Source organism: Passer montanus, unplaced genomic scaffold (genome assembly GCF_014805655.1).
Source record: "Passer montanus isolate IOZ18808 unplaced genomic scaffold, ASM1480565v1 scaffold41, whole genome shotgun sequence".
In the NCBI taxonomy this organism is placed as follows: Eukaryota; Metazoa; Chordata; class Aves; order Passeriformes; family Passeridae; genus Passer; species Passer montanus.
Genome location: NW_024368930.1, coordinates 2,192,765 through 2,206,178, shown reverse-complemented (window position 1 = coordinate 2,206,178; position 13,414 = coordinate 2,192,765). Strand labels below are relative to the sequence as shown.

The 13,414-nt window shown below is 45.6% G+C and overlaps 1 protein-coding gene across 1 annotated transcript; it reads right to left on the bottom strand.

Annotated features, from left to right (window-relative positions):
- Nucleotides 1-633: 633 nt before the first annotated feature.
- On the bottom strand, nt 634-1,611 carry MC3R (melanocortin 3 receptor). Its single transcript, XM_039719295.1, has one exon. The coding sequence runs from the start codon at nt 1,609-1,611 to the stop codon at nt 634-636; it is 978 nt and encodes a 325-aa protein (XP_039575229.1).
- Nucleotides 1,612-13,414: the final 11,803 nt, after the last annotated feature.

Sequence of the window (13,414 nt, the reverse complement as noted above, 5' to 3'; positions counted from 1 at the left end):
ATATTGCAAAAGCCTTCACATGAGTCAATCCTATCAGGCAGCTGTTGAAGCCACGCTGTCACTGACACTGTAGTGATAACTGATTTCAGAGCAAGAGAAATGTTTGCTTTCACCCTTTGAAAATGTACTCAGGCTGCAAGCAGCAAAAATGTCAACCTACTCTTTCATTAAAAGGTGGGTGTAGAACAATGCTGTTACCTGCTGGTGTTTGGAAAAATAGCTTTTCACAGAGGTTACCAATGAAATCTTTCAGAAAACACTGACTTGTTGGCAGTGGCATGGAGATAAAGCACCAGGCACAAATGAATGCTAGAGGGAATAGTATCTCAGTCTCTAGAAAGTGGCATTCCCTTTCAGGATTCCTTTTACCCAGTAAGTTTTTGAAGCTGTTTTGTAAGCCACTCTGGATTTCCTTCCATTACAACTATTTAAAAAACATCAAATAATTCAGTTGAAACCGGTTTTCACTCTAAAAAGTAGGAAACAAGGCATCATGTAGGAGGCTTTTGTCTTTCCTGCACCCTTCCTTCAGGCACTGCGTTTAAAGTGAGCTGCTCTGTATCTCAATATATACATCAATATATTGATATTTATACACCTAGGGCGTGTTTATTCCACCCCAAAACCAGGCGTTTACAGCATGCACTGTCCCACACTCATGCCATAGCAGCAACACACGATTTCTTTGAAAGTCTTCCTCATCTCCAGGCTCCTGAAGGCGTAAATGAGCGGGTCAATGACCGAGTTGCACATGATCAGCACCAGGTAGGTGTTGAAGTGCGCGGCGTAGCAGACGCAGTAGGGGTTCATGGGGCAGGAGATGATGAGGATGAGGTGGAGGAAGAAAGGCGCCCAGCAGACGATGAAGACGCCCAGGAGGATGGTGATGGTGACGGCCCCCTTCATGCAGGTGCGCTGGGGGGGCACGCCCTCGACGGGCAGCGCCGCGATGCGCTTGACGTGCAGGCGGGCAAACAGGAACATGTGCACGTACAGCGAGGCCATCAGCAGCAGCATGGTGAAGAACATGGTGATGAGACACACAATGACAGTTTTGCTCTCCGAGTAGGCAATGAAAATGATGCCACAGATGATGCAAGCCACCCAAATGAGCACAATGAGGGTCAGGGCTTTCTTCACCGTCATGATGCTGTGGTAACGGAGGGCATAGAAAATAGTGATGTACCTGTCGATGGCTATGACCAAGAGGTTGCAAATGGAGGCTACCAGAGAAATACAAATCATTGAGTCAAAAACATTGTCCATGTGCTGGATGAAGTGGTCGTCAATGATCAGGTAGCCACTGCTGAGGATTGCAATCATGACGGTCTCCAGGGCGTTCGACATGCTCACCAACATATCTGCCACGGCCAGGCTGCAGAGGAAGAAATACATGGGGGAGTGCAGGTTCCCGTTCTTCAGCACTGCCAGGATGACAAGGATGTTCTCCAGCAGGCTGATGATCCCCAAAGTCAAGAAGACCTCGGCTTTGATGAAGACCTGCTCGCAAAATCCGTCGCCGCTCCGGTTGGTCGGGATGGAGTCGTTGAAGTCCTCGGTGGTGTTGAGCAGCACGGGCTGGAATGAGAATGCAAAGCGTGTGGTGTTCATTGTCAGCAGAGCAGCTGAGCTCACCAGTGACTGGGGACCTGAGGCAGCACAGGTTAAAAAGAGAAAAAAAAAAGAAGAGGGAAAACGAGTCCTTCCAAGCTGCTGCTGTGCATATGGGGTGCAATCAAGCAGGACTTTAGCCACTTTTACCAGGGCAAACATCAAACAATCTGCATTTACAGTGGATTTTATGCCAGGCTGCTCTTTCCTTTAGAAGAAAGTGAGCTCCAAAGCCTGCAGGCAGCAAACAGCTCTCTCTGCAGGGAGGAATCGGCAGCAGGACACGGCTGGGCTCAGCTCTCCCGGTGATGAAAAGCCGGGAGTTTCCCCTTCTGCCGGGGCAGCTGGGCTGCCAGCATGCTGCAGCTCAGCCCAGCATCTGTTGCTATTCCAGTGCGAAGAAAGGAGACGAGAACGAAGGGATTTATACATGCAAGAAAGAAAAACCAACTCCTACTTCACCCTGCGAGCAGAGCATTGGCCACTGGAGAGCGAGCACCTTTGTGAGTGACAGCTGGAGCACCTGGAGAGGCATCCCGGCACATCCCAAACCGTCTGGCGCCCTCTGCAGAGACCCAGCAGCGTGGGTTTGCCCTAAAATCCCTCTGCAAAATGAGCTTTTCAGCCGGAAAAACTTTCTGCCTGCTCGGTGGGAGGGTTTGGGGCAGGCAGGATGCTCGTACGCCCTCCGTGCACCTCTGGGTAGCCACTAGGACTGGTCTGAACTGGGATTGTACCCATTTAAACCTCGGCAGCACTGAGGAGATTTTCATTTATCACATGTGAGCAGGCAAGCATAAGGTAGATTTTCCTTGCACTTCATTCCTTGTGTATTTCTGTGGTGTAATTTTCTTAGTTTGATTTTTCAAAAGCTGATGTCTAAACTCTTCCCACCTCATTAATTTGCAGAAATACTTTGGAATCAAGTGCAATGCCACTTATATTAATGTTTGGGGCTTCTGTTGCAGGTTTGTAGCTTAAAAAAGTAACAAATCTCTCCCAGTTTCATTGTGAGCACACAGAATTATTGTCTTGCACCCATAGTTCAATACCAAGAGGCAGCACTTCTCACATTTAACCTCCAGGTGACAGATTTACAAGGACAGTGTCCAGTGCAGCAGTTTTAAGTGAATAAATAGCTGGGGATTTGCTCACCAAGTGGCACAGGTAATATGCTGGGATAGGAAGCCATTAAATGTGTTTGCATCATGAATTTCTGAATGTATGTGACAGCAGGACAAGCTACCATTTGCACTGAGGTGCAATTTGAAGTGGAAATGGAATGTTGTACATCCAAGTGGATTAATGGCACCATCAGCTGTGCCATTAAGCACTAAAAACAGTGGGCTGGAGCCTCCTGTGTGACAGCCAACTCACACTGACACTGAGACCTGTGCTGAGAGGGGGAGAAGCTGTGTCTGCATGAAAGACAGCAACATGTGAGCCCTTATTTCCAACAGGATTTCTCTGCTCAGCACTGGAAAACCTCTGTGATCTGAAATGTCACTAAATATTTTGTTTTCTCCTTATTTCCAGAAGGATTTCTCTGCTCAGCACTGGAAAACCCCCATGATCTGTCACAAAATATTTTGTATTCTCATGTAGAAAGTTGCTGCTGCTCAGCTGCCAGTTCCTGCTTCATGTCCAGGGATCCAGAGAGTGACTGGGATTATTGCAATGTAAAAACAATGGCAATTGCAATTATTGCAAAGCAGGCAGGCTGCTCTCACATCCACCCCAGTGCTGCAGTGGATTTGTGTCCTGGCAATGCTGCTCTGCACCTGAGGAGTGGAAAATTGCCAGAATGATGTCTCACAATCCTGTCCTCAGTGTCCTGGGCAGTGATGTCCACTCGTCTTGGACAGGAGAGCAGAGTAAGGGCAGAGCATTGCTCCAGTCCATGGTGTATAAAATGAAATTATAGTTTGGTTTGGGTCCCCTTTCCATCAGAACCTGGTGAAGAGAAGGTTGGAGAGTTAGGGATGGGGATGTCTGTGTGTATTCCCCAAGTTTTCCTTGTCCATTGCTCTTCCACCTCTTTGCCAAGGCCTGGGGGGAAGGAGCTGCAGCCTGGGGCTGCTCAGGGCTGCTGGCAGTGCAGATCCACCATGGCAAACAGCCTGGGTGGCCCAGCCAAGGCTGGCATCTCCTGGCTTTGCTGCCTCAGGGCGGGTCAGGAAGCTCATGGAACAGCTGAAGGTTTCCTCGCAGCTCTGGCAATGTCCAGAAAGTGCCACCATCTGAAATCAGTGACTGAAATGCCCTCCCCACCTCTTGTCCTGCATCTCTGACCAGTGCTCCACTCACAGCCTGCTCTCCAGGCACTGTGCAGCACATTTGTTTGGCACCCAGGGAGCAGAGTCCTCCTTCAGCTGTGCTCTTGTTCACTCCCTGGACCCAAACCTGCTGTTTTTCCATCCCCTGGTGAGTGAACAAGAGGAGTCCTTGCTGCTGTCCCTGTAGCTGCTATGCAGCTGGCACTGCTGGAGCTCTCATGCCATGTTTGAGTCCCACAGCCCTGGGGCCAGAGGCCAGGGGAGAACGAGTTCTTGGGATGAAAAACATCCCTTGCACCATTGTTCATCCCCTCTCTGTTTTCCCTCTGCATCTCCTTCCCATATTTTATTCTTTCAGAATCCCTGACCTGTTCTGTTCCCTGCAGATGGAGAGGAAATGTGTATTTCAAAAACCTGCCATGACTCAGACTCTCACAGCTGTGCTCATCAAACAGGTAGGAAAGAAATCTCTGTGGGTTTGGCTGCCACAATCCCCCTCTCTGAGTATTTCTTAGAAGCTTTCACACCCCCAGAAGTTTATAGAGACAAGGGGGGATTTTCCTGCTTGTTTTACTTGACCCCCAGACTGATTCTGACTGCAGAGGAGCTCTTCAGCCCCCAGAGTGATTTACTGGGGGTGGGTTCTGGAGATGGGCTTCAGGGTCCCACTCAGCTGAGGAACAGAAACCTTTTGGGATGCACCTCGAGCTCAAAACTTTTCTGTGTGCAAACTCCAGCCCTTGGGTGGGCTGCTGCAGTTAAAGCCTGTTCTCTAACTAGGGCAGTTTTACAGAGGAAAACACCCCCTGTGCCTCTATAATGATTGTTTAAAACTCCACAAAAATGATGTTAAATGCCCAGATTGGACAATAGTTATCAGCAGCCTCATCCTTTTGGAGTGTGTTCAGGGGAAAACGCCTCTGTGCTGTTCTGCATTCTGGGCTCCTGACCTGTGCCCCTGCCAGGGATGTGCAGGACCCAGTTCCCACTCCTTCCTTGGCCAGAAAAGATGAGACATCCCGAGCACAAAGCTGGATTTGTCAGCTTTGCACTGCCAGACCTTTCCTTCAGCAGCAGCCTCTGATCCAGCCCTGCCACCATCTCTGCCTCTGTACCCACGCCGGGGCTGCCCTTCACTGTCTGAGGCTTCCAAACCTGAAATTATTATCCAGCCCAAGAATCTCTAATGAAAGTTTTGTGTGCTTTAATCATAGCAGATGGATTCCTTAAAGAATCCTGAGCAGCCCTTAAAAAAAGGTCAGGGCAACCTGCCCCGAGCCCACAAAGATGCAGTGGGTTAAATGTGGAAATCAGATTCATTGTGATGTCTCTTACATTATTCTCATTCGTGTTCTGTCCTAAAATAACTCCTTTTCTAAGAAAAATAACTGTAAATAAGAGGATGTCTGCACAGTTAATGAAATATTGGCTCTGATGAAGGGAGAGCAAAGGTTTGGTTGTTTTATCTACCAGCAGAAATGAACAATTTGCCCAGGTAAAACCTCTGCCATGTTTTACAAAGCAGTTAAAAGCAAGGCTGATTTATTTTTTAAATGCTGTTATTTCTCAGTTGTTTCTTCACTAGTGAAACTATTTAATCTTCAGGGAAAGAGAAAGTAGCATTTACTGCTAAATGTGGATCATGGAATTTCCTAAGAGAATTCCCCTGTGTTGTTGAATGAAAAATCTTGTTTAATGCTTGACATGAGACTAGGCTGATAATGGCTGATAAATGTGTATCACTTTCCTTTATTTTCACTCTTTTTAGTAACAGTTTCTGCCAGACAAAAGTGGCAATTTTAAAGGAAATTAGAGGATAATAAGTAGATATTTTCACCCATGCAGCAGGGAATTATTGTTGTCCTGAAGTTTCAAGTAGCCAAACCAGTGAGTGCAAAACTCCTGAAGATCTTTTCTCTGTGTTATTTTTTATGGAAAAGGACTTAAAAGATGAAATATTTTCTCTCAGCAATGCAAATGACGCTGGTTTTGAATTCTGTGCCCATTTCTGGCCTGTGCACTCGGGTTTGATTGGGAATATCTGTAAGCCCAGGCTGGAATTCATCACTGGACACTTCACAGAGGCTGCTCAGAGCTCTGCTGACCTGCAGAGCTGCTCAGTGCTCAGAGGCTGCCTCAGTAGAGTTGAAGTTTTTGATAAAGGAACACTTGACAAAATAAAGGAAACTTCAGATCTGATTCAGCGCTTGTAGAACATGAACTGCTTGACTACTGACTTAATTAAAGAAAAAACCTCTTTATTAATTTTCGCTGGAACACGGAGAGATCACTCGTTATGATAAAGAGCAGAAACACACATTGGGACATTTTCTACTATTATATAAAATGATTATGAAGTACTTAAAATTATATAAAATGATTTCTAATTAATGATAATTCAAAAAAATCTGGATTTAGGAACCTCACAAGAACCTGGCAGGTGAGGAGACCAAAGTAAACAGAGAGGTGATTAAGTTCTGTCTACTGAAAAGCTGTGTTTTTCTTCAGCATTGAGGTAACAGCTTTCCAAGAGCAATTTTTGTCCTGTCAGAGTCACAGGCTTCAGGATCACTTGCAATATCAGGTATTGAATATAATAATAGAAAGATTTCCATGCTCTTCCTCCAAGAAGTTGAAAAAGAGACAGCTCCCAGTCATGCCCAGTCATGCCCAGAGCTGATCATGTTATTTTCTAGTCTGAGGCAAGGATGAATCTGACATCTGCTGAGGTCAGTGGAAGTTAAATTTGTCTGTACCACATTTCTGGCAGAGGTTTTCACATTGGAAGAGTAAATCCTCACCTTACCCAAGGAGCTGAGTCCCTGCTGAAGCCAAGCACCAGGAGTTTGCATCTTTGGGATGTTATCCTCTCAATTTTCCTTCAGCCCTGCGAGTGGGGAGGCAGCCTGCCAAGCTGTGATTAATGAGGAGAAGGAGCACGAAATCCTGATTGCAATGAGGGGGCTTTCAGATGAAGATTTCTATAATTTCAGCCAGTTAAAAGGTTAATTTAAACAGACTCAACTTTGGGACATTTTGGACAATTCTCCTTCTCATCCCTGCGTAAAAGGAGACAAAGCAGACCTGATTGCAAAACACTCCCCAGCACCTGCAGGTGCTTCTCATGTGAAAGGGATTTTAAGGGCTTTAGGCTTAATAATGCTCAGCGTCAGTTTTGTTCTCTCATTTGCAGAGTGAGAGACAAGCAGACGTGATTGATCCAGCTGCATTCTGCTCTTCAGCTTCATCAGGGCCAGATATCCCTGGGATGTCTTCCTCATCTCCCTGGAAGCTTCCTGGATCTCCTTGCCCTGTGCTGCTGGGGCTGAGGGATGGGTGAATTTGGCATTTTCAAACCCGACTGCTGCTGCTGACTGACCTCATTCCTGGACCAGAGAGAACTGAGGGATGGAAAGATTTAAAGATGATTTTACTGAGCTGTGCTGTGGGTGGAGGGATATTGGGGCAAATTGTTCTGCTAATGCTCAAAGCTCCTCAGTTTGTTGCAGTACTTGCAGTGTTGGAGCTTTCCAGGCAAGAAGGACAGAAAAAAGCTCCACAACTAGACTAAATCCTTTAATTTTATTTACCAGTTAGATCTAACTTCTGCCTTTCTAATTTAGTCCAAGTCTTCCCTGCTCTATTCTTTGTTTTGTGTGGAAGATGGTGTCCTATGGTTATAAAAATTCCAACTTCAGTGCTTTTATCTGCGCTGCTTTTGCCAGTAACTTCTAGGACAGAGAGAGATTGGTTATTTGTTATGGTTTGGGGATAACAAGGAATTTGCTGCCCTCCAAAATGTTACTTCTCAACAATAAAATGGGATTTAAATGCTCTTCAGGTTTATAGAGGTTTTTTTCCCCAGACTCTGCATTTGCAAAGTGAGCCAGCTCTTTTCAGTAATGTCAGACTACAAGGTGACAATACAGAATATTTTCTGTCAGAAACAGAACCGCCTTGATTTAGAAAGCAAAATAGATTTGGAAAGCCAATCTGATTCATGTAACCTTGAATGAATTTATTATGGAAAACAGAAGTGACAACTAGCTATTCTACTGTTTCTTTCCTTCTTTTTATTTTCAGTTGAAGAGTACAAGGTTATTTACACATCTTTGAGTCTAATAATAATCTATAGTTAGGTGTTTCTGAATAGCACATTTTCCCATTTGGCACAAAAGGAGAAGCTGAGGTTAAAGTTTTGTTTGCTCTGAATATTGTCTTGAAAAGAAAAGGGGGTGTCATGAAAAGGTTACATCTGTCACTCATCCTGCACCACTTCTGATGGCAGAAATAATGGAATTGCAGCTGATTTCACACTTTTGTGGCTGCTTGGAAAGCTCCCAAAATGTTTTGCAGCCTTGCTCTTCCAGGCCAGTGCCCTGGAGGACTCAGGTGCCAGAAGCTCCAAGCAATAAAGGCTGACCTGAGGAGCTCCCTGGGCCACAGAAGGGTTTTGTGTCACTGCTCCACAGCCTGTGGCAGAGGGGCAGAGTGACCCCTCAATGCTCCCCCACTCCTCCCCAACCCCCTCTTTGAATCTGTGCTCTATTATTGTCTTCTGGTGGTTATTAATTATTTTTGGATATAAATCTGTCTTGGTTTGAAAAGGCAGATTTATGTACAAAAGGCAGGAGCCTCCCCTGAAATGAAGAATGTAAACCCTCTCTCTCCAAACTGTTATAATTTTGAAAGTAAGGGGCTCTCAGGGGAAGATGTGGGGGTAGAATACACACCCCCAGCCACATCTTTTACCCTAAGACAATAGCTGTGTCTAGATATAATATCTAAGAGACATTATCACTTAGGATTTTCTTGATTTCAGCCATGCCAGCTTGAAAGGCTTGTGTGGAAGGAGAGCCTCTGTGCTGAGAGGGTGTCCAGAGATCTGTCACTGCTGCAGATTCCCCCCCTGCCTCGTGGGTTATTGTTCCTTGCCTGGCTAATTAAGTGTCAGAGCATAAATTACTGCTTTGAGTGTTGTGCAGTGCAGAGCTGAGACTGGAAGCCAGCTACATCATTCCTGTATCTTAACTACAAGACAGGGGTTTTTTTCTCCTCAGTTTAGTTCTCCCTTCCCTCTCACTCCATGAAAAGCAGAGCATGAAGCTCATTCAGCCTGGGATCTGAGTTTTCTCCTCTGTAGCAGGACAGGGATTTTTAATGGAAATTTCCTTAATTTCCCTGTGAAGAGAGAAGTGAGGAGTGAGCACAGCCAAGCTGTGCAGACTCCTCCTGCTCTTCCCATTCCTCAGCCACGAGCCTGGCGATAAAAACGAGCAAAGAGCCTGAATAACTCCCTGACCCTGACACTGAGGCTGGAATTTCCAAAAGCTCTCACTAACAACAGCCAAACATCAGTGGCTGAGGTTTCCTAAGAGCAAAAACACAGGAGAGGGCAGAGCTGCGTGCTCCCCACAGTGTAAGACAGAGGATAAGGATGAATTCCTCCTGGAGGGAACACTGCCAGGCCTGGGCTCAGTTTAGCCCTTTTCAGATTTGTGGCTGCTGCTCCCAGGACTGTGTCCTCAGGGCTCTTCCCCTGGGGATGCTCCCCCAGCCCCTGTGCCAGAGTGCTGCCCAAAGGTGAGATTGTTTTCCACGGATTTCATCCTCTGAACAGCAGTTCTGTCAGTCCTTGTGGAGGAAAGCTGCCTGGTGTTCTCTGTGCCACAGCTTCAGGAAAGATGGCCCTTCACTCCTGCTTGCTGAATTTTGGGTGATTCAGTGCCTTGCTTGGGCTTCAAGTTCCACCACTGGATGTGAAAAGGGTGAGGATTTTGGGCAGTGCTTGGATGTTGAATGCAATTCCTGACTGCAATGGAATTCCCCGTGCAGGGCACAGATGGATGAGGAGCTCCAGTGGAATCTCTGACCTGGGGCACAGTGGGGAACCTTTGCTTCATTCTCATCTTGCTGCCCAAGACTGAAAACAGGGCCAGGGACTGGAGCAGAGCTGCCTCAGCCTGTGCTGTCCACACCAGACAGGTAAGGAGGCAGCTGCAATCTCCTGTTATGATTTTTAATATTTTGTGATTAAAAAAAATAATATTTGGTTTGTCAAAAACAGAATATCTGTTTTAATGATGAAAGGATTGAAGTTTCAAAAGGAAGCTGCAGCAGAAGGGGCACCCCTTGGTCACAGAGCTCTTCCAGGAGGAACATCCATCCTGGACCATGCAAGACCCTGGCTCTGTGCCCCTTCAGAGGGTGCTGCTGTTTCCCAGCTTTCAGAAGATGATCCAGCTGCCCCCAGGACTGCTTTAGCTCCATCTTTGATTCCACAGCCAGTTCCTTGCTGTCTCAGACCTTTCAGCAGCTGCTGCCTGCCCCTGCCGTGCCCTGGCCCCAGTCCCTGAGAGTCCCTGGCTTTCTGCCTCCTCTCGTTTAAACCCACAAACTCTTCAAAGGTTTTGCTTTATGACCCACTTTTTATAGCCTGAAATTCAGGCAGTTTCTGGTGCCACCTTGTGTCACAGAGGAGCAGATCTGTGGAGCTGTCACTTCCTCTGGGTATTGGAACAATGTGGGTTTAACTTCTTTATTTTTAACTTTTCTTTTGGGGTGCAGCATCAGAATTAACAAGGTCAGGTCACCAGGGAGATTCAGAGGGTGACACTTCTGCATGCAATGAGTTTGAAGCAGTTGAAAAATTAATTAAGTTATGAATTGGTGCTTTGGCTTTTCCTGGAATTGTTCAAGGCCAGGTTGGACAGGGCTTGGAGCAACCTGGGATAGTGAAAGGTGTCTCACAGTCCAGGTTGGACAGGGCTTGGAGCAGCCTGGGATAGTGGAAGGTGTCTCACAGCGAGGGATGGAACGAGATGAGATTTAAATTTCTTTTTCAACCCAGACATTCTGTGATTCTGTGATCTCCTTTATCGCTGTTTGCTGCACACAGTGAGGAGCTCAAAGCAAATTGCTCAGGTAGATGAAGAATTGTTATTTTTGGAAATGTGTGGGCTGCCCCTTTCCTTGATGCTGACCATGACCACTGTCCAAGGCAGAAAGCTGCTGGGAAAATTTTTGTTGTTCAAAATTCAGCAACTGGGTAGTTTGTGCATTGTCAATCAAGGGAATTACTAATAGCTCCATTGCTAATTACTGATTTGCTTTATTTATGTGTCAAGCCACCACTGTGCTTTGCAGATGTATTGGAAAATAAGTGAAAAATAAGAAAAGAAGCCAAAAAATGACACTTCCATCAATAAGACCTCGTGTACCAACTTCCTCATTGTCATGAGCACATGTATTTCCTCTACCTCCAAGTCCCTACTTTTATTTTTTTTGCTTTTATAGATCCTCCCATATGCATTCAGCATACTGAATTAATTTAAAAATTAACTCATATTGCCCCCAAAAAATTAAAACTCACATTTTATAGGAAAATATTTATTTCATGGCACATCTGGTGAAACATGGTAAAAGTTTAAATTTTCCTCATGAGTGAGGGTGCTGCAATAATGGGCAGAATTTGTGCTGAGCATCACTAGATGTCACCCTCGACCTGAATTTAGTTTCACAGAAGTTTTAAATTTAAATTACTCCTCTTCTGTTCTTAGACTCCTCCCTTCTTTTCCCCCCTTTGCATTTAATGCATCTTCCAGTTCAGTGCAGCACAACCTGTCGTGCATCAATATTTTCCTTAAAACCAGAATCAAAATTAGGCCAAATAGCAATTGCTGGGATCTGCAGTACCATCAATTTCTGTGCTAGGTCAGCACTGAGGAGACAGAAAAACCAAAACCTCCTGGGACAGGGTTTCTGTCTAAGGGGTCTGGTTGGATTTTGTTCAGATCCTGTTGGAATCTCCATCGTGGGAAATGAAGAGGAATGCTGAGGTCAAATGCCCATAAAGTCACGAGGAGCTCTGACTTCTCTGTTTCAGCACCATTTCCACAGGGAAAAAAAAAAAAAGAAAAAGAAAGGGCCCTTTTTATAAAACAGGTTTAGGCAGTAATTTTCAGGTGAAGTGAGTTTTCAGGGAAAGGCTTTGTTTTTCAGCTCTGAAATTCTTTGTGGGAGCATTCCGGCCGTGCTGGAACATTCATGCTTGAATGAGAGGCAAAAATGTGTTTATGAAGTTCATGCTGTATTTATTTAAAGAATGAATTAATTCAGCTCTCATTTTTTTAACCTGAAATAACTTATTTCATGATGTTAATTTCTTATGTATGAAAAAGTTTTGGAAAGTTCTTTAATGAAATGAAAAAGAGACTTTTGCCTATTAAACACATATTTAGGTTGACTGAAAACCTACTGGTCATAGATTTAGAGTTTTTTCCTTTAACTTTAACAAAAAGCACAAAACAATGAGTCCACATGGGGTTATCTGAGACTGGAAAACCCTTTGGGGTTTAGAATTTCAGGGAGAAGGCAGGGAGTTTGGTTTGTGGCCTGTGAAGTCACCGTGAGGTAACAGAGAGCAGGAGGTTGGAGGGGATGCTCACACCGCGTGGCTGGAAGGAAGCTTGGGAAAAGGTGTTCAGAACCCCTGGGAGTGAATCTGAGAGAATCCGGCCCTTTTAGCCTAAAAACCATGGGGTTTAGGGAGAGAATTGGCATAGTTCAGCCTGGAGAGGCTTTGGGGTGAGCTCAGTGTGGCCTTGCAGGGCCTGAAGGAGCTGCAGGAAAGATGGAGAGAGAGGATTTCCAAGGGATGGAGGGACAGCACACAGGGAATGGCTCCAGACTGACAGAGAATAGGTTTAGATGGGATATTAGCAAAAAGTCCCCCTGTGAGGGTGGTGAGGCCCTGGCACAGGTGTCAGAGCAGCTGTGGGAAGTGCCCCAGGCCAGGCTGAGCAGAGTTGATGTTTTTCTACAGCCAAACTTGCACTGCTGGTCCAAAACTTTCACCTGGTGCACTGCTCAGACAATGCACAAAGAGTTCTTGCTCTTCCAGGCTGGTTCCAAGCCCTTTCCCCCATGGTTTCCATCCCCTCTGGAGGGTGCTTTGTTCCAGCAGGGAATTTGCTGCAGCTCCTGGTTCTGGCATGTGCTGGAATCCATTCACTGAGAGCAAAGAGAGGGAAATTCCACCAGAGCCTTTATTCAAGGAAGGTGTAATTAAGGGCTTCAGATTAATTGAAAATGTTTGCTCCAAGAGCAGCAATTGAGCTCTGCTCTGATTAAGTGCTTGCTCCCAGCCTCTGTGGCCTCGCAGAGGGGAAAGGAGCCTCTCACATCTCTGCAGAGCCTTTGTGAGGGAAACCTGTCATTTCCCCACTCTGAAATGTTCTGTGCTGCTGTAATCATGTTGGAAAGAGAAGTTCCTTGGGATTCTCTAATTTCAAAAGAAAATTGTTGTTCCTCAAGGGCTGAGCATTCTAAGGGGAGCAGGCCAGTACTAGAAATGGGATTCTGGGTGAATTAGTTGCTATTTTATTTTAACCAAATGGCTTCAGATAGCTGTCGAAGAATTGTGTTTCCAATGAATCCTGTTTCTAGTTTAGTGGAAAATTTCCATCTATCACACTGGACATAGAGCACTCAGAACTGAGGGCATTGAAAGACAATCTTTTATTAAA